At 44.6% G+C, this 27,952-nt stretch overlaps 1 protein-coding gene and 1 pseudogene across 2 annotated transcripts; one reads left to right on the top strand and one right to left on the bottom strand.

The window, feature by feature from the left end:
• The window catches only part of LOC125103325 (butyrophilin-like protein 1), a 335,717-nt pseudogene that overhangs the window by 149,219 nt on the left and 158,546 nt on the right, over nucleotides 1-27,952 (top strand).
• On the bottom strand, nucleotides 17-16,734 carry LOC125103321 (butyrophilin-like protein 1). 2 transcript variants are annotated; one of them, XM_047735268.1, is made up of 11 exons: nucleotides 16,432-16,734; nucleotides 15,778-15,906; nucleotides 15,195-15,289; nucleotides 12,356-12,703; nucleotides 7,859-8,140; nucleotides 7,538-7,738; nucleotides 7,272-7,292; nucleotides 7,153-7,179; nucleotides 5,223-5,249; nucleotides 1,658-1,684; nucleotides 17-1,241 (listed from the first exon to the last, which is right to left on the bottom strand). In XM_047735268.1, exons 3-11 carry the CDS (start codon nucleotides 15,277-15,279, stop codon nucleotides 574-576), a joined length of 1,686 nt encoding a protein of 561 aa, XP_047591224.1. In that variant the 5' UTR covers nucleotides 15,280-15,289; nucleotides 15,778-15,906; nucleotides 16,432-16,734; the 3' UTR covers nucleotides 17-573. The 2 variants fall into 2 exon arrangements, with proteins under 2 accessions (XP_047591224.1, XP_047591225.1); XM_047735269.1 differs by lacking the exon at nucleotides 15,778-15,906.

Raw genomic sequence — 27,952 nt, 5'->3', positions numbered from 1 at the left:
CAGAAATAACAAATATTTATGAAAGTTCGTTAAGTATGTCTCATCCATTCCTGAATAGGAAGCATGTACAGTAGAATATTACACTCCACTCTTCTTCAAGTCCATTAGCCATACATTTCTTCAGAAATGTTCAGATGGACAATGTTTTTTAGTCAGAGTGCACATTTCCTAAATAGAGCTGGTAACCCACCCATAGTCTCTGGGTTCATCTGCACAACTCAAACTATATAAAATAAACACGATTTAATTCTTCAGAATAATTCAGACCTCATCTCATTTCATATCAAAACAATACAAAGACTCCATGAAATAATGTTCATGATCAAAAAAACATGACTTCCAGTAGCAAAATTCAGCCAACCCCATTACAGCTGAAAAAGTCAACATTTATCTCCTAATACCTGAGCATAAGGAATGAACCAACTATTCTCATAACCACACCCCAGCAGTCTACACCCAGAAAAGAAGGGCAAGACACCAGGTCATTCAGGACTAACATCAGAGGCTAGTACCCCTGGGAATCCGCAGCTCCAGGAGGAGCCACCATGAGGAATCTGGGAAAGTGTTGGAGCATTATGGGGACATAGCTTCAGGACCACAGGGGAGTAATGGAGATTCAGCCCCTGGGAGATCACCATCAACACCACAGCCTGAACTGAGCCCCTGCCCTGAGAGGATCACAGGCTCTTCTGAAGAACAAGGAAGGTTGTTAACGGGTACAGGGGTCTGCACAGGCCCACCCACCCCAGAGGAGATGGTCAGGGACACATCTCCTGACCTCAACCTGAAGTATGGAAACACAGTCCCAGAGGAGGAAGCGAGAGAGAAGGAGAAAACGTGGGAACCATCAGTCATGTTGTAGAATGAGACATCCCCTTCCTTCAGGTCCAGGAAAACCCCTACCCTCCGGGGAATTGACACAATGTGTTCTCCATTAGCAGGGAGGGAACAGAATGTATTTCCATACATCCCCACAACCCAGAACCCCTTTTCTGGGGATTCCTGGTACCAGCCTTTCCTCTCCACATCTCTCCTACAGACCCCCAGGGCCCACTCACTTCTTTCTGCATTCCTGATCTCCACCTCCCAGTAACAGCACCCTGATGTGATGCCTTCATGACCCAAGACACTATAGACTCCATATTCTGAGCCATTGGATGAGTGCTTGAAGGTCACACTAGTCTTGTCATCAGAGACAGCAAGGCTTTCATTGGCAGACTCTGGATCCAGTTTGACAGTCACTGCAGAGATAGTTACCAATCATTCAAGGACTTGCCCTACCACATAACAAGGCACACAACCACCACCACCCCCAACCAGACATATAGCTGCATGCAAAGAGGTCTAAACCTCATGAGATGAGAGCCTTCTGGCTCAAGCATACAGCCTCTAATTGGAAGAAGAAAGCATAAGACTGATCTGGGTGTTAGACATATCACAGGGCACTTGAGGGCCAGACAGGACTCCAACACTAAAGAATACCCATTTATATCCAGTATCAGTCACACCCAGTAATCTCAGCTACATGACTTTAACCGCCCCATCCCACCCCACCACCACGGATGATGCCAGCATATGTATCACCACAGCAGGCTTAAGGAGAAGTCAGCAGCCATGGGATAGCAGTAGGAGCACCCAAACAACAGAAGTAACTCACAGGCCTGGAACTTCTCCTTCCGCCAATCTACAAGAAAACCACATTGCACAAATGTGAACAACCAGTCAGAGACTTGAGGAGACTGTACAGACCAGTGTTAGTACCTATCTCTGAAATACACTGAACCAAGAGTTATAGGGGAAAATGTTTTGGAAGCATGCACGTGGAGAATTTATTTTTCACGCATATTAATTGTCTCTCTCTCTCACAGTCTCCCTCCCTCTCTCTGTCTCTTTCAGTCCTCTCTGACACACACACACACACAAACACTCTCTCTCTTTCTCTCTCTCTCTCTCACTCATACATCCACAGCCATCATGCTACACTGTTCCCATGAAACCCAAGCCGTAAAGCTTAACACCATTGAGGGCCTGGGTACTGTCCTAAAAAGAAGACTTTATGCACAGATTTCATTATCAAAGTAAGCTTTCTCAATCCCTAGCCACACATCCGTCCTGAAAACTAAGTTTTCTTTTGAGAAAGAACTGAGGAGATCAAAATTTCTGAATCCTCCATTTACTTATAAAGAACTGGCTGAACTAAACTTGCAGGTTGACTCCAAACCATGGTAGAGGCAATACAACTGGGTGGAGCTGCACTTGGAGGATGACTCTCAGCCATGGGTGAGGAGAACTCAGGACATGGCACCAGAGAAATCTTGCCCCATCAAGAGGTAATGGAGAAGATTCAAGGAAGGAGAGAGAGAAGATCAAAGCAAGAAAGTAATGAATTTGCTTCCCTTTGTTGTGGAGTATTGCAAGAAAAAACATCTCTATGTGTAAGGGGAAACCCAAAAAAATTGGGTCTAGTCATCTGCTTCTCCTTATAATCACCTAGAGACATCAAAAGCAAGGATACACCACACATGATCAGCCCCCAAATATGGTTGTGTCCTATGTCCCAGAAACTGTGAATATGTTTTGGCAGAGAGGACTTTACAGATGTGAGTAAGATTAAGGAACTGGAGATATGAATGGGGCAGGGGTGGAATAACAATTTCTCCATAAACCTAGACGGAACCTTAAACCCAATTATCCTAAGGACCATATCAAGCTACCCTCTGTAAAGTGAGGTCCTGAAATGAGCAAGAGAAGAATACAGTGACCCTTCTCTCAGTGATGCAAAGTATGAACTCCTCCAACCATCATACTCCCCTTTGGGAAGAAGAAAGGAAGCTAACTAATCACAGCAAATGTATATCTGTCACAAGACCCTGAAAAGTCTGCATGGTAAAGCTGTTACCTCCAGTAAGACAGACTCCAGAATGAAATTAGAACGATTATAAAATATCACTTATTTGTGGAGCATAACAAATAACATGGAAGACAAGGGGAGATGGAGAGGAGAAGGGAGTTGAGGGAAATTGGAAGGGGAGGTGAACCATGAGAGACTATGGACTCTGAAAAACAACCTGAGGGTTTTGAAGGGGTCGGGGGGTGAAAGGTTGGGGGAACCAGGTGGTGGGTATTAGGGAGGGCACAGATTGCATGGAGCACTGGGTGTGGTGCAAAAACAATGAATACTGTTACGCTGAAAAGAAATAAATAATTTTAAAAAAAGATTATAAAATAAGAACAGGACATTTTCTTGAATATTTGCCGACAACATGGGACCCCTATTCTCCCACAGGTTTATTCAGATAAAGTAGTATGTCCGGCTCTGTTGATTTGCTTATACCAACAAATCACATGAAGTGGGTGGACATGTCACATTTTGAGAAAAGGGAACTTTACTTGTTCTTCACTAAGACATTAACTGACAGCAAACTCTACATTTCTATATGACAACTGATACAGATTAGCAAAGAAGAGGAATCAAGTGGAGAAGAGGAAAAAGGGAGTTCGTGTTCATTCTGAGACTCTACAGTGCACCCCGAGCTATGCTGTGCACTTCTGTGGACCAAGTGCACTCTTCACCTCATTTCCACAGAAAGCTGTTCATTAGAAATTATTCTTCCAATTTCATGAATAAGATCAGATCAGACATTTTTTCATATCACATTACGAGCCCACCAATGTGAAAGTGTTGATTCTACTGTAAGGGTGTCCTTCTCAAAATAAAAAGAACATATATAAGGTATACTTTAAACACAGACATTTCAATCCAGCAGAGAATAGGGTGATTCTAAGAGAAGACTATTTAATCTACATTTTTAACTGATAAATCCCAAGATTCAGTGAGGCTCTCTAAAGAGTTTTCCTCACACATCTGGTCCCCATAGACTCTTACACCCCTGGCTCTCCCTTCTGTTCTCACAGGCTGTATCCCTCATCATAAATAGAAACAGCCAGGACAGAAAAGGCACATGTTATGGATTCAAATCAAAGGATTATTGGCCAAGATCCATAACCCACCCCAGTGCTAGAGGGTGCTCTGGATAAACTTTCATTGCATTAGCAACCCTAGGATCATACTCCTCCCCCAGGCTACTACAGGAAGGGTGAGATGGCCTCATTATGTGAAGCAAACCCAGTTAGAAAATTACTTCCAAACACCTTAAAATAAATATAAGTCTTTTCAGAAAACTCTCAAACACCTATCAAGGAGTTTATTACTTTTTTCAAACCCAATAACTTGCATGTCCTCTGTGTACTTCCAAGTCTAACCATCATGGCTGTCATTTGTGGTGTCTCTTCTACCTAAAGCCACCCAAAGTGTCTCTTCTACCCTCAGCCACCCAAAGTTTCTCTGAGAGGAATCACAAGCTCTCTACTTTCCTTCTCATCTCCTCCTCTCTTCTCCAACCAGCTTTTCTTTCCCTGATTTATTCCCAAATTTTCTCTGGTAAACAATTTTCACTCCTCTGAGCTTCTCCTATTGCAATCCTCACACATTGCCCCTAATAAATCTAACCAGTACTGAGCCCATCAGGTAAACCCAGAATTCTCCTAAAATGAGAGATAATGGTTGTGAACAACTATAAGTTACTGTCCTTTAAAAAACTAATTTCTTAATGCTGTAATACAAACATGTACATAAGATTTTGTATATAATGGCCAGTATCTCACAAACCCACTACCAGGATTCCCTAAACATCCTGGAGGCTCTGGATCTGAGAATCAGAACAGCTGACCTAAAGAAAACTACAAAAAAAAAAAAAAAAAAAAAAAAAAACAGGAAAACCAAAGCAAGATCCAAAAAGAGATAGGAATTTCAGGGTAAAAGGGATTCAGAAAAAGGATCCCTATGGAAGACCTGAGTCCTAAGCAGGCAAGCTTGATTTCTGAGATCTTCCAGAGACAGCAAATTCTGAAGTACACTGTCAATGCCACAGTCCAACTGCCCTTAAAAATGACGACTCTGTTGTCACTAGACCAACAAACTATCAGTTGAACAAGGTGTGTCCAGAGGGTGCTGCTAATTTTAACAGCAACCTACAGGAGAGGATGTGTCAGAATAGAGGCAGATCTGTGTTCCCAAGGACAGTCCCTGCAGTCTTCAGAACACAACAGACATAACAAGGAGATCAGGGACACCAACCCCATCCTGGTGTGAGGTCCAATGACAGAGAAGGTGGCACAGTGGAGGCTGGGGAGGTAAAGCCACAGGAAACTGAGTCACTTACCTGCATACAGTTTTGCCTTCTTCAAGGCTGAAAGGGAAGACACCCTGGTGAGACGTGAGCCAGAACAAGTCTGCATAGTATTGATCTACTGGCACTTGACTCCTCTCTGTGCTGCAGGTGACACTATAACAGAGTAAGGAGGGAGGCTCGAGAGGAGATACCCTCCTGACATGGGCAGACAATAGGATGTTCTGGGAAATTCCCTGGACCACAGGTCAGAGAGCCGGCATTGAAGGCTGAGTTCCATGCCTGTCTGTTGCTGCTGTGTGACCTTTGCCAAGTTAGTGTCCTGAGTCTTAAAAACCACAATATTAAAATACAAACTTTAAGAAACAAACTGAGGGTTTTGGAGGGGAGTGGGGTGGGAGGTTGGGTGAGCCTGGGTGGTGGGTATTATGAAAGGCACATATTACTTAGAGCACTGGGCGTGCTGCATAAACAACGAATTCTGGAACACTGAAAAGAAATTTAAAAAAAGATACATGTAGTTGAATAGTGAAACCATCAAAATAAGACTTAAATTAAAAATCAAAAGCACTTTTAACTATTAAACTTCTATTCTCCTATGGACAAGTAGACTTAAGAGTCAACCAAGAAAAACAATTTTAACCAGAAGAGACAAAATTTTAAAAATAAACAAATTCAGCAGAGTCCAAAGAGACAAATGAAAATAACATAGAACTGAACGATTGATTATAACATTAAGAATCTCTAAGGTGAAAAAACTCTTAAGTTATTCATTCAATTTTATGCACACAAGCATTGCAAGGCCAGTTATCTATATGCATTTGATTGTCTGAACAATAGAAGAGACACAACTTCTGTGGAAACACTGAACCCATAAGAGTCAGGTAGACCTCCTGGGGCCAGTGGAGAAGAATTTTAATCTCTAAAGAAATTTCATGTTTTAAAAAAATTGGTAGCAGTGTGGGAGGTACTTAGCATAAATACAGTCAACATCTAAATCTGTTTCTTCTTTTTTTTATGGGGTGCAGCAGGATTCAACAATATGTCAAAGTGTGCATTTCAAATAAATTTTGATAAAAAATAGTATTCCTTCAAAGAACAATACACTATGTCCAACCATTCTTGATTATCAAACGAAAATACATAATATTAACAAATTTCATTCACAGAATTTTTCTGAAATGAATCCCAAATCAATTGCATCCCAAAATAAAGAAATTTTCACATGGACAGAAAAACACACAAAATTTTTATTACATCTGCTTTCAATTTGCCTTAAAGTTCAAAAATTATACAATGTATGAAAATATATTAGGGAATAAAGTATACATTATTCATGAATGTAAGAAATCATTATTACATCCAATGATTTCCAGGACAGAGAGATATGGGAAATAACACAAAGGTGAAATGAAATAAGGACCAGGATGTTAGGTAAGCTCTACCGTAAAAGTGGCCAAACATTCTCAGAAAACACATTACTGGTCCAGTAATAACTTATCCCATGATATTCCCACCCAAGCTCTGCCCAGTCCTCTACCCAACACTTTGTGATCAGTACCTCCAGGAACTGAAGAGAAAAGACTCTTCCACAATGGTGTTATGTAGAGGGATCACAATCCTGAATTTAATGACCCCCATTTATTTATATAGTTTCTCTAAAATATTCCAGAGTATTCAGGTTGACTGAGAACCAGTTGCATTGAAAACTAAAAGCTACAAAGGCGGTGGGTAGATCAATCCAAGATGCATGACAGACTTCAGTGACCACCATCATTCCAGGTTTCAAAGCACCATGTGGGAAACAATAGCCCAGATGGGGGAAGCCCATGGAGCAAGTTCTGTCTCCCACCAGTTTCCACTTCTGCACCAGGGACAGGTCCTCATGTCTCTGCATGAAACAGAGAGGGGACACTATGGCTTAGGGGGCAAGAGACCCAAGGATATCCAGACAGTCACTCACCTGCCAGGTAAGCAGATTTCCTCCAGTCTGAAAGGCAACACAGGAAACAGGTGAGCTGAGAACCAGAATGTCTCCTACAAATGTGACATAGAAACTTCTGGGAAAAGGACACAACATACCAAGTTCTGCCTGGAGTTCATCTGAAGACAAAATGAAAAATACACATAAACTCCCATCACTAAGAGCAGCAAAGACTGCACCTGGAAAACCCACAAGAGCATCTATATGTCTCCATGAAGATCTAACTCCAGACCCCTTGAGCCTCCACAGCCCCACCTGTCCTCTCTGGTCCTCCTCAGCACCCTGATCCTGGCCAAGGGCCTACTGTCCACTTCTCCTCTGCACCAGCTTCCACATTGTCTGCCTTGGCCCTGTCCTGCCTTACCTCTGGCCTTCAGTGCCTCCTCCTTTATCTGCTGGTCCTCCTCCTTTTCTCTGTGTAGTTTCTCCCATTCCTGCATCTCCTTGAGCCTTGCAGTATGTTCTCTCGTGATGTAGAAGACAGCCCCAAGGAGTAGGAGCATCAGCACAGTCAGGATCACCATGAAAGCCAGCTTCCAGGGAGAACTCTGAGGGAAGAAGGGTTCTGTGCCCAGCCAGACACCCCATCAGGGCACTGCTCAGGATGGCCCAGCCCAGAACACACAGGGACCCCCCCCCCCAACCAGATAATCCCACCCTTCTAGGAGTGGGAAGTAGTACTGACCTGGGATGAAAATGGACATTGCCTTCTCCTGGCCCAATATGGGGTTGAGGACTGAGCAGGTCACATTCCCATAAGAACTGTCCTTCACCACAAGAGTTGCCTTTATGGTGAACAGCCCTCCAGCATCTTGGGCTTGGGTCTCAGAGAACGTCAGGAACTTCTCTCCACTTAGAGCTCTCCACTGCACTTGGGGCTTTGGGAACCACCCCGAGGCCATGCACACAACTCGGACCCCGTCCTCCTCTGGCCCTGTGATGTGCACTTGAGGGACAGAGCCCACACCTGAAGAGAGAAGCTTGAGAGCACAGGGAGGCCACCCAGAGCCCAGGGATACCAGCAGAGCCTTCCTCTGTACTCAACTTCAAGGGTAGCATGGCATTTTGGGGTCTCCTTATGGGAGTGTTTCCTACAAGGGTTAATTTAAGGGGTCCTGCCATGGGGAACAGAAGGAAGGATCATGGGGACCTACAGCAGGACCAGAGGGCAGGCTCTTCTCCATAACCATGAGGGTGGGAATTCCATCATTCAGAGTGATAGAGGAATTTGGTTTCAGGATCCATCCTTCTCTGCTCTTCTCAACTCACACACTCTCCAGGGCATCTGCGGGCACACCCACTGCCACTAGGTCCTCAGTTCTTTTTGTGTGTGTGTGTGAGACTAATTGTTTTTTTTTTTTTTATTCTACTTTATTTTTTTAATAATAATAAATAATTTTAATGTGCTCTTATTTTCTCATGCATCCCCCCGCCCCCATCTGAAGCCAACTATATGGTCTTCCCATTAATATCCCTGTTCTGTTTTTTTCCTTTTTTTTTGTTTCTTTTCAGCGTAACAGTATTCATTGATTTTGCACCACACCCAGTGCTCCATGCAATACATGCCCTCCTTAATACCCACCACCTGGCTCCCCCAAACTCCCACTCCCGCCCCTTCAAAACCCTCAAGTTGTTTTTCAGAGTCTATAGTCTCTCATGGTTCATCTCCCCTTCCAATTTCCCTCAACTCCCTTCTCCTCTCCATCTCCACGTCTTCCATGTTATTTCTTATGCTCCACAAATAAGTGAAACCATATGATAATTGACTCTCTCTGCTTGACTTACTTCACTCAGCATAATCTCTTCCAGTCCCGAACTTTTGGGACTTCATCAAGATCAAAAGCTTCTGCAGAGCAAAGGAAACAGTCAACAAAACAAAGAGGCAACCGATGGAATGGCAGAAGTTATTTGCGAATGACAGTTCAGACAAAAGGTTGATATCCGGGATCTATAAAGAACTTCTCAAACTCAACACACACAAAACAGATAAGCATATCAAAAAATGGGCAGAAGATATGAACAGGCATTTCTCCAATGAAGATATACAAATGGCTATCAGACACATGAAAAAATGTTCATCATCACTAGCCATCAGGGAGATTCAAATTAAAATCACATTGAGATACCACCTTACACCAGTTAGAATGGCCAAAATTAGCAAGACAGGGAACAACGTGTGTTGGAGGGGATGTGGAGAAAAGGGAACCCTCTTCCACTGTTGGTGGGAATGCAAGTTGGTGCAGCCACTTTGGAAAACAGTGTGGAGATTCCTCAAGAAATTAAAAATAGAGCTTCCCTATGACCCTGCCATTGCACTACTGGGTATTTACCCCAAAGATACAGATGTAGTGAAAAGAAGGGCCATCTGTACCCCAATGTTTATAGCAGCAATGGCCATGGTCACCAAACTGTGGAAAGAACCAAGATGCCCTTCAATGGACGAATGGATAGAGATGTGGTCCATATATACTATGGAGTATTATGCCTCCATCGTTCATCACTTCTACCAACCTACATACCTCCTGAGCTCACTGGCTAATATCCACATCTCTGGCTTAGCTGTGCCAGGATTCCTCACAGATGCTTCAGACTCAAATCCTGAACTAATTCATGTTTGGCCCCATCTCTGAGGATAAATAAGGATGAAAATATCCCCAATCTCTCAGCCTTCTTTACATCCAGCCAGCACTCTGCCACCTCCTGTTAATGCCTTCATACTCTGCTTCTGGGCTCCATCCTGTGACTTGACTCAGCCCCTGAGAGTTCAGGGAATGAGATTCTAGCAGAGGTTGGAAACTGCTTCTACCATTGCCTTGTCCTCTGCCACAGGACAGACATCTTCAGCCTAGCGCAGCCTTTCCAGCTGAAGCTGTCCTAGATCAACCAATAGCCACCTGGACAACACCAGCTGAGCAAATCCAGCCAAGGTCCACTGTCAGGACAAAATATATTAAAATAAGAAGCTTATTGTCCCTGTCGAAAATAGGGAAAGAGAACCCCTTCCAATCCTTTTTTTATAGCATTTACTTGAGGAAACTTGTGGTTCTGAGTATTTTCTCTCCTCTTTGAAATGTATATAAGTACTTTAAAAAACAAAAACAAAAACAAAACTAAAAACAAATAGGCCTTTTGCCAGCTCTGTAATCTAAGAATGTGTTTCTCAAGGACCTGGGAGCTCTCTCTTTGAACTGCTCACACCAAGGAAGACAGCAGCCCTCTCTTCCCCTTCTCTGCCAGGGTAGGAGCCTAACCTCAGTGGGCACCATGATCCACGTGTAAAATCACTGCCTGTCATCATGATGGGAGAATTGGTTAAAAAAAAACAAAAACAAAAACAAAAACAAAAAAAACACTATTTTAACTTTTATTTGTTTGGGAAACTGTTCATCTCTCCTTATATTCCGAATGATCCCCTTGCCGGTTTCATGGCTGCAGATTTTTTTTTTTTTAGCACACTGAATATATCACACCACTCCATTCTGGCCTGTAGAGTTTCTGTTGAAAATTCCACTGAGTATATGTGAAAGTGTTGAATCACTATATTGCACACCTGAAATGAATATAACACTCTATCTTAACTACACCGGAATTATTTTTTTTAATTTTACAGTAGGAGAATTTGGTTTTCCTCGGAATAAAGCTAATTAGCTAACTTACATGCTCACCCAATTTCCAAGCAAATATAAGGTGCACCATCTAGGAAAAATGGTGCTGGCAAGTCCACCTACTTGAGGGCTCATAACTGTTGATCATGAGAACATGTATGGAATGAGTTCTGTCTGCATATGGAAAAGATGAGATTTCTTCTGTCTTTGCATTTCTTGATAGAATCTCTGTGATGCACAACACATTATAGTTAATGCTAATTTAATATTTAAAAGGATCTTCCTACTATCTTAGAGACAAGATTCTGGGTTGGAAGATTATGTTTTTAATTATATTTCCCCTACGTGACCGAATATTTATGAGTAAGACCTGTTAAGATTAGCCAAACACAGCCCAGATAAGCTAAACTCCCTGAATGCCAGATTTAAAAAATGCTCTTTGTTATAGGCCAATGAGATTTCAATGTCTGTGTTACACAGCATTATGGCAGCAACCTGCAGCTTACACATAAAATCAATATTTCTACCACTAAACAATCAATTAAAAAAAAAAAAACCGTGAGTACCTGAAATCCCTTGTCCCCAAATCTCCTCACTCAGCTGGGTCTACATCCAAACCTCTCTGACGCTGGAGTGCTCCTTTCCCACCACACTGCCTCTACATGAATGCAGGGGGCCATCCTCTTCACCCCATAACTACATCCAGGCCTCCAGTCTTGCTCACCTTCCATACACCTTCCATTACAGCCGCCAAAGCAAACCTACCCTCACATACCTCGCTCCACTGCTCTGTTTAAAATTCCCTCAGCCCTGCATCTAAATGGCATAAGAGCACACGAAGCCTTTGATGGTCTGGTATTACCACCCCCACTACCTCACAAATGAAACTCCTATCCACTTCCTCCCCAATCCCACCATCCTCACCTGTCAGGGAGTACACAGTCCAGGTCCAAGACAATTCGGTTGATTGCTTAGAACCACAATCACCATGCTGTGTATGTACCACACAGATCCATCAACCAGAAGGCCATTTCAGAACACTGTCTGCTTCACTCAAATGTCTGCTCAAGTTACTCATGGGCTTCTCCTGATAAATCCCGTTTCTGTGCATCCAGACCAGGAACACCTCTATATTCTGGATAGTCACTTCTCACCACCCTCCCATTCACCTCCACACCAATCATATGGCCTCTCTCTCTGCCCAGACTCACCAGCCACACTCCTCCCTCAGGTGTCTCATATGGGTGTTCTTCTGCTTGGAACTCTCACCCCTAAAATATTTATTTGGCTAAATCTCTACTTACCACCATCTAACATTGTCTATAACCTATCTATTTGGCTATTTATTGTCTGTATAATATAAACTCTACAGGTCAGGGATCTTTATTTGCTACACTGAGATATCCAGGTGCAGAGAACAAAGCAATCACATACTAGGAGTTCTATATGTTTATACTGAATAAATGAAGAGTGAAAGACCCATTTTCCCTCTTTATAAATTGAGGGCTATTAACTTAGACCCTGAGGTGGCTCCGAATTCCAATACTGCAGGTCTCTAATATAGATCAGCAACCCACCTGCCACCTTCAGTTCCAAACCGGCCTCTTCATAGAAGATTCCCTTTCTGAAGAAGCAGGTATACAGCCCATTGTCGAAAGCCTGGACATTGTGGATGCTCACTGCAGCCACCCCCTGGGTGAGGAAATCCTTCACCAGTGAGGTTCGCCCTCTGTACTGAGCCAACTGCTCTTCTGTCTGCTCCCGCTGGTTTTGATAGATGAACACTGCTTCTGAGAACTTGGAGCGGAACCACCGCAGCTCCATATTCTCCACATCCATCACAGGGGACACATGACAAGGCAGCATGATGTCCGCACCCAGCACTGCTACAATGGGTTCGGAGGGGCCAATCACCATAAACTCCTCTGTGGACACAGACATAGGAGTGAGAAAGCTAGAGGGAAGGAAACATGCTGTCAGGAGGGAGGCCCTCACTGAGGGATACAGCTGTGACAACTCCTAATGGAACAATTTTATCCTACAACAAATTTAAAATACACAAATGGTGTCAAAGAGTCTCCTCAGCAGCCTGTGCTCCTGACTCCAGGCCCTTCCATGAAGGACATTCTGACTCAGTCATTCTAAACTTCCACAAGCATCACAATCACTAGGAAGACCTGTGAAACACAGACTGGTGGGCTCTACCCCCAGGCCTCCTGGTTCAGGAGGTCTGGAGTGGATCCATTAATGTGCATTTCGAAGGAGGTGGTGAGAAGCTGATACTGATGATCCAGTGACCACACTCTGAGAACCACAGCTCTAACCTGCCTCCTTTTAGGACAGGACTGAAAACTCACCAAAGAGTACTACTATGGCCTAGCAGTAACATCCTACTCATTGCACCACACCTGAAACTTTCCTACACATGCTCCTAAATTTATTATTTCTGCCCATGTCTTTGTTCTCTGCTGAATTCTATGTGCGCTAAAAACTAGACCTCACAGCTACTTCCATTAAAACCTGTCTTCACTCCACTGCTCACAGGACCCAAATCACTATCTGTTCCCAAAGAGGGTTCATCCCACTGCCCCCAGCCCCTCACAGGCCTTGGTCTTCTGAGACCTGAGGTCCTGCAGGACACTTCTGCAGGACAAATCCCACCAGACAACCAAACACTGACTTCTCAGCTCCTGTGCTACTCAAATTTGGATCTGTCTCACCTGGGGGATGACAATTACTAGTCTCCCTGTAACATCCTCCCTCCAGTCAGTATCTGTGAACCTTTAAACCATGTTTGGTTCCATGAAACCAAAACCATGTCCCTCCTCTACCAAAGCACTTCAATGATTCTGCAGTTGCCCAAGTGATCCTGAGCCCATTAAGGAAGACCCTCCCTGCTCTCTGATCCCTAACTCCTGCATCTCTCCCCCTCATTCACTCTGCTCCTGCCAACACTCACCTCCTCTATTCCTTGAACACCCAGACACACTGCCAGCTTTGTCTCGCTGCTCTTCACTGTGGAGAACCTCTTTCCATGGGATCCAGACAGGCTCCTCCCACCTCCTCCATGACTTTGTTCCCATCTCACTGCATACAGTGACCACCTTATGGAGCACTGCTGCCTGCCCACTTGCCATCCTGCAGCCCTGACTGCCCCACCTGCTCTACATCCTTGTCCCATGCTCTCCACTCCTCTAACAGACATAAACTGTATGGGGTTGTGGCATTTCGTACTAGCTGTCCCTGCCAGAATGTAAGTTCTGTAAAGATAGAGACTGTCTGATGCTGGCGAGGATGCGGAGAAAGGGGAACCCTCCTACACTGTTGGTGGGAATGCAAGCTGGTGCAACCACTCTGGAAAACAGCATGGAGGTTCCTCAAAATGTTGAAAATAGAACTACCCTAGGACCCAGCAATTGCACTGCTGGGTATTTACCCTAAAGAGACAAACGTAGTGATCCAAAGGGGCACGTGCACTCGAATGTTTATAGCAGCAATGTCTACAATAGCCAAACTATGGAAAGAACCTAGATGTCCATCAACAGACGAATGGATAAAGAAGATGTGGTATATATACACTATGGAATACTATGCAGCCATCAAAAGAAATGAAATCTTGCCATTTGCGACAACGTGGATGGAACTAGAGGGTATCATGCTTAGCGAAATAAGTCAATCGGAGAAAGACAACTATCATATGATCTCCCTGATATGAGGGATAGGAGATGCAACATGGGGGGTTAAGGGGGTAGGAGAAGAGTAAATGAAACAAGATGGGATTGGGAGGGAGACAAACCATAAGTGACTCTTAATCTCACAAAACAAACTGAGGGTTGATGGGGGGAGAGGGGTTGGGAGGGGGGTGGGGTTATGGACACTGGGGAGGGTATGTGCTATGGTGAGTGCTGTGAAGTGTGTAAACCTGGTGATTCACAGACCTGTACCCCTGGGGATAAAAATATATTATATGTTTATAAAAAATAAAATTAATAAAAATTTAAAAAAAAAAAGATAGAGACTGTCTGCTTTGTACAGAGTAGCACCTAACATGTACTCTGTACCCTATAAATATTTATGAAATAGAAGTACCAGTAAAGCCAGGAAACAAAAAGCCAATAAAGCCAGGAAACAAAAAATAAAGAGAAAAGTATTTTCATACTTTTCATAGTGAAATTCACATTTTTTACTTTATAAGACATAACCTCATTAGAACTGTCGTGCTCCCCTGCCCATATTTTGCAGTTCTGGAATTCTTCTTATGTGTTTAATTTCAAATAGCTCTTGAGGGATCTCCAGAATCTGTCTAGAGCCAGGGCCTCCACCAATAGCCATCTGTCCTGATGGAGACACCAGCAGAGCTCTGGGGGCTCTCACCCACCCCAGGAAGACACAGGAAGGGCAAGGGGACACACTCACCTGCAGAGCCCCCAGCAGGCAGCTGGAAGAGTAGAAGCAGGGAGGGGAGATGGGAGAGCAAAGAGCCCCAGCAGCAATCCTCCATTTCCTCTGAGCTGGGGAGACAAAGGGCAGGAGGCAGGTGACACATCCAGAGAGGAAGCAGGGTCAGCCCAGAGCTCTGGGCGTCAAAGCAGACAGCATGGCTCAGGGCTGGCATAGTCCCAGCAGGAGCACAGCCTTTCCGACTGATCAGTATGCTGATGAGTTGGGGGTCCCACAATCCTGATGCCAAGAAAGCCCACCCAGCACTTTGGAAACTTTCCCAGCCTGCTCTGCCCACAGGACCAGACCCTTTCCGCCTCAGCACGGAGGCCTCCTCCATGTCTGCATAAGTCACAGATGACCACAGAGGTCCAAGGACACAAGGCATAGACTCAGGGCCCTCCCCATGAAGGCACACCAACTCCTGTGTGGTGGTCTTCTGCTGCCCCCTAATTATGACCAGAGAATGACTGAGAAACATGACAGTCAGACTGCGTCCTCCTCAAGGACACTGTGGCACAGACACGTTGTACTGGGGTCCTTTGATAGGTGAGTTCACCCTGATTTCAGCTCCTGCCTCCTGCAGCCCTTTTCTGCTCAGGACCAAGGACATGGACTTGCTCATAACTGAAGCCAGACAATTCCCCATGAACGGTTAATCCTCATCTTCTCTATCTTTGAGGAGTTTCTGCCTCAGGATAAAGGATCCCAGCAGAGCAGTGGGAAGCACTGGATAAAAGCAGATCTGGTTAAAAAGAAGGGCTTCAAACACTGACTCTGAGGGGAGAGGGGAGCCCATGGTCCTGGGATGGACAAATTCTGAGGCTGACTGCTAAGGTCTCCTCCACACTCAGCCACCTGCTATGGGAATCACCTAAGACAAGTTTCTTGACCTGCTCTGCACCAGGTCCTATATACAATATGGAGAGAGTAATAAGATCTCATTCCATGGTATAAGTAGTATCCTACAAATTTATGTATGGAGAGTCAGTGCACATTAGAACAGTGCCTGTTCCTAGGAACACTACACAAATGTCATTAAGTAAATGAATAAAGTGGAGCAGCCACTGTAAGTTGTCCTGGGTCATCTCAGAGCCTCATTATTATTCACACCAGCCCCCCCATCCCCACCAGGATCTCAGCGTCCTCCTCCTAAGAATCTGCTCCCCACTTTCCTCTTCTTGTCCAGCAAGTGTCTTCAGAACCCACTCACCTGCTTGAAAACCTGGGGCTTCTGGAGCGTCTCTGACTCAGTACTGTGAGACCTCAGCCAGCCCCAAATCTGCTCTCAGAGATTGCACATGCGGTTCACTGCTCAAGCCCCAAACCCTGCTCCAGATCCAGCGTTGGTGCCACAGGCTCCTCTTGTCTGAGAGGCAGCTGGTTCCCGGAGAGCGGAGAAGCACAGCCGGGCACAGGTTGCAGAGGTCTCAGCTGAACCAGGGACCTGGGACACCCAGCACTCCCAGACAGAAGATTCCTGTGCTGACTCCTTCCACCATTTGAAAGTGAAAGCTTACAAAATGCAACCCTAGAAGACTCTGCCCTGCCCTCTGGGCAGTGCACCCTAGTTATCAGGAAGGAAACAGCATGATCAGAGCCACAGAAACGGGGCAGGTACAGATACACTGACCCACTCTGCTGGGGGACACACAGAGGCGGAGACTCCGTAATCCTTTGTTGAACAACTGCCACTCTCCAGGTTGGCTAGCTTCTAGACCAGAAGCAGGGAATGTGTGTGGCACAGCCAAGATTAAAAAAGCCTTATGCTTGGGGCTACTTGTACTTTCTGTTCACTACCAAAACTATTCTGTTGGTTGGTGAATCCTGTCAGCTGGTGAATGCTATGTGGCCGGAGCCTTTGAAAAGCCCCCAGTGCAGCTGCTTTGCTTTTTATCACCAGGAGATAACCCAAGTACTCCCCATAGCATGGCAACAGAGGGGTTAAGCCTGAGCATCACAGAATCTTCCAGGACCAGCTCCAGGACACTGGCCCTGCCCCAGCTGAATGGACAGCACCCTGTGGCTTCTTAATACTATACTATCACACAAGGCCTGGGTGCACCATTCAGCCCCTCCCCACCAGTGTGCACCAGGAAAGGTGGATTCCGTGGTCTCTGAATGAACACTGTGGAGCACTAGGACTTCCGTTTCAGCCCCTGCCTTCCTGCAGTTCCCCATCTCAGTAAAGGACACCAGGGTTCACCCAGTTATGCCTGCCAGAAACTGGAGGGTTATCGCACCACACACTCCACTTTCCCACCCAGTATGCTGCCAGTGCACCAGAAAGTTCCAGACTTTTCTCTGATCCATATCCATGGCTACCTTCTAGCTCCGCTCCCATCTCACTCCCCCCCTCACCCAGACACGGTGTCCCTGCTTCCCCATGGGCGTCCCCTGCCCACCTCCAGCCTGGCACTCTCAAGGTCATTTTCCATCCAAGGTTATAAACTCTCAAATCATCTTATATCAGCTCTGCTTCACCCCTTCCAGGGATCCCAAAGCTAAACCTCAGCCAGCCCAGCTTCCCCTCTGACCTCATTCCACTACTCCCAGTGCTCCCTCCTGGCCTGGCAATGTTCCTCCAGTTCACAGAGCTATCCTAGCCTCAGGTCATCTCACAAGACCCTGGATGTTCCTGTTCTCCATCATCCTCCAAACTGGTCACCATTCCAGTCTCACCTAAGGTGACCTCCCTCAGAGGGACCTTCAACAACCTGCTCATCTTCATATGTGCCCCATACACATGCTTGTTGGGGTTTAGTGGTACCCTGTTCTCCACAGCCCAGACATGTGATCTCCCGTGGAATGTCCCTGGCATCCACAAAGGGAGGCACTGTGTGCCCTGGTCACGTGTCCAGAACACAGCAAACACCTAGGAAACTGTGCCTGAGTTCATGTGCAGAGAATTCATCTCAGCAGTACGTTGGCTTCTCTGTCCAATTTGGAAAACACTTCAGTCCACTGAGAAACAGGAAGACTTAACTCTGACCTAAACAAGTCAGCCGCTGGGTGGATGCAACAACTATACCAAATTCCCCGCTCTGCCTACCCCAAACATATATGCGGCACCGGGTTAGAAAAATGTCAGACTCAACCACCTTGTTTGCTCCCTCAAGCCCCGCAGTGCTTGGGTGTTCATGAGCTAAGTGACTGATGTTAAGACACCGGTTTGGGCTAAAGCCTCCCTGGCACCACTTCTGCCAGGTTGTTGTCATTATTGTCTTCATTCTATGGGTGAGGAAACCAATGCCTCAGAGATCTACAACCACACCCAGCAAAGCCTCTCCCAGCCTGTGTTCACTCTCAATTGTTGTGAATGATCCGCTCTATCTGTTTTCATGAAGCAAGGACTGATGGACCCGTTGGTGCATGGGAGTGGTTGGTTTCCACCCAGATGTCTGGTCTGAGATATTAAATTCTGGGCAAACCCGGGGCTTCTACATATACCTGAATACATCCCACGTTATCATCCCCAAAAGTTTACTCTGCAAATATCCACTTGGACTCAGGAATATTGGGAAAATCCATCTCAAGTGAAACAAAACAGACAAGGGCCAATATCATCTTCCAGGTCCACCCTCCATTGCCACCACCAATCTCTGCGCAATGGGGAGATTCCTCAAGGCCTGAGAACATAGTGGAATTTTGCAAAAAGTCAGAGGGAAGAAAGCCAAATTTTATTGAGTACCTACTAAGCTCCAGGAACTGGACTATGCAAGTTGTACTTATGACACTTCATTCTCAAATATGCAGAGATGAAGGAAGACAGGAGTCCTGCCACCCAGTAACCTTTCATCCAGGAACTTCCCGTAGGAGGGAGGGATGGAGCTGCAGGAACACGGCTCCCCACACCCTCACACGCCCCAGTCTTCAAGCCCAGCCCAGCCCCGGCTCCACACAACTCAGGGTGAAAGAAGAACAGGAAGGGGACCTTGGACTCAGACATGGCCCAGCATGATTGGGCCAGAAAGCTTATCTCCCCTGAATGCAGCCCTGGATCCCAGGTTGGGAGAAGAGGGGAAGGAATGACAAAGCACAGGGAAGGTTTTCCTGAAGGACACTGGAGAGACACCTGAAGACACTACAGGAAGAACACCAAACAGCAGGCTTCACTGCCCTCCCCCTGCTCAGCAGGCTCAAATTCCCCCTGCTTTATCCACAAATGCTGTTCATTGTCCATGAATGATTTTTCTTGCTCAAAATAAATTATCCTGATGGAAGTAGGATTACTATTATACTTCCTACTTTCACAGCCATATAATACATCTTATGGTAGTTGCTTCAAGTTCTTCTGAGCAGTTCCAGAAAACATGCCATAAAACACGGGCTCCAGTAAAATGAAGTGTGATTTCATAATGTGCCAGTTGGAGGAAAGGATTAAACCCACTTATACAGGCATCCAATAAAACAATGTTTAATTTAGGTTTGGTGGTGGGAGAACTGTCATTTTCTTTTAGCAAGATCATGTAACCACAATTTCTCAGGGTCTTTCATGAGATTTTCCTCCGCCAGATCATTTGAAGTAGCCAACACCTTTTTCATGTAGGTCAAGATTTAATAACTTGAATTCTAACAGTTCATAGATGGGCAGTTAGAGACCCTTCCTTAATATTACAGCAGGTGGCAGAATAGCACAAGTGTTTGGTTTCTCTTCCCAGAGCAGCCCTGATGCTTTAGACCAGGCGCAATATAAAGAAAAAAAGTAGGGGACTGGCAACCGACTAGGGGTAGCATGGACTAAACCCCTGGGCTTGGGGCGTGCCCCATACACCAGGAGGAGGATCCTCAAGTTCAGGAGTCCCAAGGAGGTGGGAGTTCTCCTGCTGAACTCTCAGGACAGACAGTGCATAAAGTATTTCTACTTCTCTGCCTCTTTCCCTTGCCTTTTCCTTCCCCTGTCCCTCCTGGTCACAGATGTCCTACCTCAGAGGACCTTGCTCTGTGGTTTCACAGCTATGGGGTTCTCCAGCCACAGCGCACAGGACCAAGTAAGCTTTCACTCACTCCTTTCCACCCACACCTTTTCGGCCACAGCAGTCACGGGTGAGCGTTACCACCACTGTAAAAGCCAGGGTAACAGGCCCCACCAAGCTGCCTGGGCTCTTATCTCCCTGAAGACCAATTCACACCCTCTCAGATGTAAACATGGATGGATCTCATTGGTGTCTCATGTGCTGTGCAGAGGAACCTTTGTTGGGTTTTGGAATCCTACTAGTTGTAAACAGAAAGGGGAAGACAAATGGAGGACTCATTCTGCCATGATGCTGACCTCACTCCTCCCAAGAATGATGGTTTTAACCATTCTTTCTGGAATTACATGGGCAGCTGGTCCACTAGTTTCAAAAGATTCCTCTTTTTTGTGTGGATAATTCATATCACATCCATACCTTCTTTCCTCTCCATTTCAAAGGAAATATACCCATAGCCCATTTAAAAGGAATCCAGTGCATTAAAGCGACAAGGTAGACTGTAAGAGATGAACATGTCAGATAATATATTAACATATAGAGTATTTAGAATATATACAAGGATCCCAAAGAGTATATTTATGACTTTATTGTTGGGGTAAACTTTTTGATAAATTTGAAAATTCCCCCACTACCCTTACCATGTACTGTGAGCAGTGCAGGGCCTTCCCCCAAGATACAGTTCAGTTTAGATGTTTGTATCACTCAGTGTCTGGTCAGGAGGCAGAAACCACATCACTCATTTTAACATGGAAAATGTGATATAAAGAATTATTAAGCAAAGGTTTTAACTATGAAAGAAGTAAAAGAAAGCTCTAAGGAAACCAGAAGTAGGAGATACAGGAAGTAGACGTTAAAACAGAAGACATTTAAGAGAATAAGGCTGACACTCTGTTTATTGGAGAAGGTGGAACTGGGGTCGTCATGTAGGGAAAGAAGTTCACCAACATGCCACAGACCAAGGCTGCTGGGCAGGAAAACTCTCACTAGAGAACTGGCAAGATTCTCTGGGAGGCAGCCTTCTAGAACTGCTATAATGTACAGTTGTAGCCTGCTACAATGCCATACCCATTTACTTAAAGGTGATAGAAACTAGGTCTTTTCCAGGCCACTGGCAGTAACATTGTAAGATCAACGGGTGAAAACACTGAGAGTGGGACGTCTGGGTGGCTCAGTGGGTTAAGCATCTGACTTTGGCTCAGGTCATGATCCCAGAGTCCTGGGAGCAAATTCCACATGGGGCTCCTTGCTCAGTGGGGAGCCTGCTTTTCCCTCTGCCTGCCACTCCCCCTGCTTATGCTTGCTCACTCTTCCTCTCTCTGACAAGTAAATAAATAAAATCTCTTTGAAAACATAGCAAAAGGAGAAGAAAGCTTTGTCCCCAACTACGTCTGGCTGTATTCCCTCTGCTGCCCCCTAGGAATTCGCAGTGCTGAGACAGCCAAAATCTGACATGTATTGGCCTCCATGGGTGAAACCAACTGAAAAACAAAGGAGGAATGCCCAGAACGCTGGCCTCCTTTGAAGATTCTTGGCTGAAACCGGCCAGATTTTAACTGTGGCTCAAAGTTCTCATCTAGGGAATAAATGTTTAAATTTCAAGGAGAAACAGGCACATGTGGTGCTCATGTACTTCATGAACTCCTAGCCTCCTTGCCCTTACCACTCGCTGCCCCACATATTACTGTCCTGTCAATTAAGGCTACACTTTCCTCCTTGCTTTGTGCTTGTGCTGGGTGTATTGATATGACCCCAATGAAGTGGGGACAAAGCTTGGCCTGGTGGCCTTTGCCAATAGAGCATCTGTCCCCAGGCCTCTCCTTTCTCCTATGAAGGTGTCTGGAGTAATCTTTTCATTTGCCATCTCAGGGTTTGCTAGCCAAGCCTAACAGTGCACTGACTGACAAAGTCTGTGCCAAGTGTGCCACATGGCAAAAATGAAACGTTTATGACATCCAGTATCAACAAGCAGGGCACATAGAGGGTAGATTTGAATCAAAAGGCAAAGAACAGATAATGGGCAGATTTCACACCTCTAGATCCTCACTTCCCCATACATCATTTTCTCATACTGGAACTTCCATATAACAACATAACAACTCCACATTTTCACCCGTCTACATGGCTACACCTACTAGTGAAAAACTTTTCACTCTTTCCCCAAAATGGAAAAGACAGGCAGTCCCAAGCATTGAATTGAACAGTTATATTTAGTTTCTTAAGTCCAGCCACAATCATTTGACTATTCTTTTACTTAGAGATTACATTTGAAATATCACCATGGACAACTTGTGTAAATCACAATGGTAAGAAGAAGGAAGAAAGAAAATACATAATTAATACAAATGACCTGACAAGAAAGAAAAAATATACAAAACTACTACAGTCCTTTTCCTATTTTTGGTTACAGGCAGGAAGTGAGATCTGTGGCTTCCTTCTTCCACCTCCAATTCTGTGTATTCTCATCTCTCCCAGATCCACAGAAGGTCAGAGTTCTGTATCTTGGAAGTGGACACACATTCATTCCTGAAGGTCTGAGTCCTCATAAGTCTGGCTTCCTTGTGTTTCCTTTGGTTTCCATCCACCTTTACTAGAATTGGACTAGAAGTACCAAGAAGCAGTACATAGATCCTGGAACTTTGCTCATGGTCAAAGCTTTCTGCAATTAATCTGGGGTCTGAAAACCCTCTTCTTCATTCACAACTTTATTCTGGTAGCAGTTCTGTTCTCTCCAACCGCTGCTGACTCACAAAGGAACCCAAATTCTCATCTTCCCATCCCTGAATTAATGCAGCACTAGTATTTCACAAATAACGGATATATGCAAAGGTTCATTAAGATAAGTAGATCTCCTCCATCCCAGAATAGGAAAGATATACAATAGAATATTATACTCCACTCCTCCTAAAGTCCATCAGCCATACATTTCTTCAGAAATGTTTAGATAGACAACAACTCTAGTCAGAGTGAACATTTCCTAAAATAAAGCTGGTGACTCACTCATAGCCTCTGGGTTCATCTGCACAACTCAAACTGCATAAAATAAACACCATTTAATTCTACAGAGTAATTCAGACCTCATCTTATTTCATATCAAAACAATACAAAGACTCCATGAAATAACGTTCATGATCAAAAGAAACATGACTTCCAATGGCAAAAATCAGCCAACCTCATTAGAGCTGAAAAAGTCAACATTTCTCTTCTAATACCTGAGCATAAGGCATGAACTGCCTATTCTCATAACCACACCCCAACAGTCTACACCCAGAAGAGAAGGGCAAGACACCAGGTCTTCCAGGACTAACTTCAGAGTCATTAACTCCAGGAATTCTGCAGCTCCAGGAAGAGCCACCATGAAGAATCTGGAACTCTGTTGGGACACTATGGGGACATAGCTTAATGGCCGTAGGGGAGTAATGGAGATTCAGCCCCTGGGAGATCACCATCAACACCACAGCCTGAACTGAACCCCTGCCCTGAGAGGATCACAGGCTCTTCTGAAGAACAAGGATGGTTGTTAACGGGTACAGGGGTCTGCACAGGCCCACCCACCCCAGAGCAGATGGTCAGGGACACATTTCCTGACATCAACCTGAAGTATGGAAACAGAGTCCCAGAGGAGGAAGCGAGAGAGGAGAAAGGGTGGGAACCATCATGTTATAGAATGAGACATCCCCTTCCTTAAGGGCCAGGAAAACCCCTACCCTGTCAGGAATTGGAACAGGGAGTTCTGAATTATCTGGGAGGGAACAAAGTATATTTGCATACATCCCCACAACCCAGAACACTTTTCTGGGGATTCCTGGTACCAGGCTTTCCTCTCCACATCTCGCTTACAGACCCTAGTGCCCACTCACTTCTGTTTCCATTCCTGAACTCCACCATCCAGTAACAGCACCCTGATTGATGCCCTCCTGACCTAAGATGTTACACTGTTTTTCTGGGTCCTTAGTTGTATCCTTCCAGGTCACACAAGACTTCATCAGAAACAACAAGGTTTGGATGTGTAGATCCAGGATCCAGAGTGACAGACACTGCAGAGACAATTGCCAATCATTTGAAGTCTCCCCTTGCCCTATAACAAGGCACACATCAACCAACCCCACCACCAGAACCCTAGATGCATGTGGGCAGGGTTAAGCCTCCTGAGATTAGAATCTTGTGACTCAGCACACACCCCACCAACCAGGAGAAGTAACTAAAGATGATTCAGGATTTTGATATGTCATTTGAGGACAAGACTGGACTCCATCACTGAAGGGTATCTCTTTAGCATTCAATATCATCCACACACACCAACCCCAGCTATGTGACTTTTACCACCCTATCTGAACACACCACCACTGGTGGGGCCAACATCTGTGTCACCACAGCAAGCTGAGGAGAGGTCAGCCACCCTGGAGCAGCAGTAGGAAGACCCAGAAAGAACTCAGAGTAACTCACAAGGCAGGAAATTCTCCTTCCACCAATCTTCAAAAGAACCATAAGTTTCTTGTTAAGGCTTTGAGAAGTCTGAACACATTGGGGTCTATATCTAGTCTTCTGAAATACACTGATGCAAGAGTTACAGGGAAATATCTTTTGGAAACGTTCCCTGATGCATTTATTTCTTACACGCAAGCACATACACACACACACACACACACACACACACACACACACACACAGCCTTTATTCTACAGCCTTCCCATAAAAGCCAAGCCATAAAGCTTAACACCACTGAGAGGCTGTATAACAACCTGAAAAGAAGAATCTATGCCCAGATTTCACTCAAATTATGTTTTCTCAATCCTTAGCCACATATCCATCATGAAAGCTAGGTTTTCTTGAAACAAATGGGGGAGATCACAATACAAGTACACAAGGCATACTTTAAAACACATACTTTAGGGGCGCTTGGGTGGCTCAGTGGGTTAAAGCCTCTGCCTTAAGCTCAGGTCATGATCTCAGGGTTCTGGGATTGAAGCCCACATCAGGCTCTCTTCTCAGCAGGGAGCCTGCCTCCCCATCTCTTTCTGCCTGCCTCTCTGCCTACTTGTGATCTCTCTCTCTCTGTCAAATAAATAAATAAAACCTTTAAACACACACAGACACATACTTTAAAACACTGGCACCTGCAACAGTCAGTTAAGCATCTGGCTCCTGATTTGGGCTCAGGTCATAATCTCGGAGTGGTTGGATCCAGCCCCCCTATCAGGCTCCAGATTCATCATGGGATCTGCTTGAGATTTTCAACACCCCACCCACTCCAATGGTTCTAAATAAATAAATAAATAAAATATATTTCTTAAAGATTTTATTTGGGAGAGAGACAGAGATAGTGAGAGATAGCAAGAGCAGGGAGGAGAGGGAGAAGCAGTATCCCCACTGAGCAGGGAGCCCAATGTGGGGCTTGATCCAAGGACCCTAGGGTCATGACCTGAGCCAAAGGCAGCTGCTTAAGAAACTGAGCGACCCAGAGGCCCCGATAATCTTTTTTTTAATTCAAAAATAAAAAGAAAAGAAAAGAAACCAAACTGTGTAAGAAGCCGAGATGTCCCTCAATAGATGAATATATAAAAAAGATGTGGTTCATATATACAATGGAATATTATTCAGCCATCAGAAAGGATGAATACCCACCATTTGCATTGACCTGGATGGAACTGGAGGGGATTATGCTAAGTGAAATAAGTCAAGCAGACAAAGGTCATATGGTTTCACCCATATAAGCAACATAAAGAATAGCATGAAAGACATTATGGGAAGCAAGGGAAAACTGAGGGGAGGGAATAAGAGAGGGAGACAAACTTTGAGGGACTATGGACTCCAAGAAACCATCTGAGGATTTCAGAAGGGTGGGGTGGGAGGATAGTGTAGCCTGGTGATAGGTATTAAGGAGGGGATGTGTTGTGATGAGCACTGCATGTTAAATGCAAATAATGAATCATGGAACACTTAACTAATGATGTAGTATATGATGACTAACATAACATAATAAAAAATATTTCTTTTTTATTTCTTTTAACATAACAGAATTCATTGATTTTTGACAACACCCATTGCTCCATGCAATACGTGGCCTCCATAATACCCACCACCTGGCTCCCCCAACATCCCACCACCCCGCCCATTCAAAACCCTCAGGTTGTTTTTCAGAGTCCAGAGTCTCTCATGGTTCATCTCCCCTTCCAATTTCCCTCAACTCCCTTCTCCTATCCATCTCCCCATGTCCTCCATGCTATTTGTTATGCTCCACAAATAAGTGAAATCATATGATAATTGTCTCTCTCTACTTGATTTATTTCACTCAACATAATCTCTTCAGTCCCATCCATGTTGCTACAAAAGTTGGGTATTCATCCTTTCTGATGGAGGCATAATACTCCATAGTGCATATGGACCACATCTTCTTTATCCATTCATCCACTGAAGGGCATCTTGGTTCTTTCCACAGTTTGGCGACCATGGCCATTGCTGCTATAAACATTGGGGTGCAGATGGTACAGATGGATACATACCCAGTACTGCAATTGCAAGATCATAGGGAAGCTCTATTTTAATTTTTTGAGGAATCTCCACACTGTTTTCCAAAGTGGCTGCACCAACTTGCATTCCCATCAACAGTGTAAGAGGGTTCCCTGTCTCTCCACATCCTCTCCAACACGTGTTGTTTCCTGTCTTGCTAATTTTGGCCATTCTAACTGGTGTATGGTGGTATCTCAATGTGCTTTTAATTTGAATCTCCCTGATGGCTAGTGATGATGAACATTTTTTCATGTGTCTGATAGCCATTTGTATGTCTTCATTGGAGAAGTGTCTGTTCATATCTTCTGCCCATTTTTTGACATGATTATCTGTTTTGTGTGTGTTGAGTTTGAGGAGTTCTTTATAGATCCTGGATATCAACCTTTTGTCTGTACTGTCATTTGCAAATATCTTCTCCCATTCCGTGGGTTGCCTCTTTGTTTTGTTGACTGTTTCCTTTGCTGTGCAGAAGCTTTTGATCTTGATGAAGTCCCAAAAGTTCATTTTCACTTTTGTTTCCTTTGCCTTTGGAGACATATGTTGAAAGAAGTTGCTGTGACTGATATCGAAGAGGTTACTGCCTATGTTCTCCTCTAGGATTCTGATGGATTCCTGTCTCACATTGAGGTCTTTTACCCATTTTGAGTTTATCTTTGTGTACGGTGTAAGAGAATGGTCGAGTTTCATACTTCTACATATAGCTGCCCAGTTTTCCCAGCACCATTTATTGAAGAGACTATTTTCCACTGTATATTTTTTCCTGTTTGTCAAAGATTAACTGACCATAGAGTTGACGGTCCATATCTGGGCTCTCTACTCTGTTCCACTGGTCTATGTGTCTGTTTTTATGCCAGTACCATGCTGTGTTGGTGATCACAGCTTTGTAGTAAAGCTTGAAATCAGGTAATGTGATGCCCCCTGTTTTATTTTTGTTTTTCAACATTTCCTTAGTGATTCGGGGTCTCTTCTGGTTTCATACTGATCCCCAAACCAGGCAAAGACCCTACCAGAAAGGAGAATTTCAGGCCAATATCACTGATGAATATGGATGCTAAGATTCTCAACAAGATCTTAGCAAACAGGATCCAACAGCACATTACAAAGATTATCCACCATGACCAGGTAGGCTTCATTCCTGGGCTACAAGGATGGTTCAACATTCACAAATCAATCAATGTGATAGAACAAATTAATAAGAAAAGAGAGAAGAACCACATGGTCCTCTCAATTGATGCAGAAAAAACATTTGACATA

This window comes from Lutra lutra, chromosome 6 (genome assembly GCF_902655055.1).
Source record: "Lutra lutra chromosome 6, mLutLut1.2, whole genome shotgun sequence".
In the NCBI taxonomy this organism is placed as follows: Eukaryota; Metazoa; Chordata; class Mammalia; order Carnivora; family Mustelidae; genus Lutra; species Lutra lutra.
This window is presented reverse-complemented; position numbering and strand designations above follow the sequence as displayed.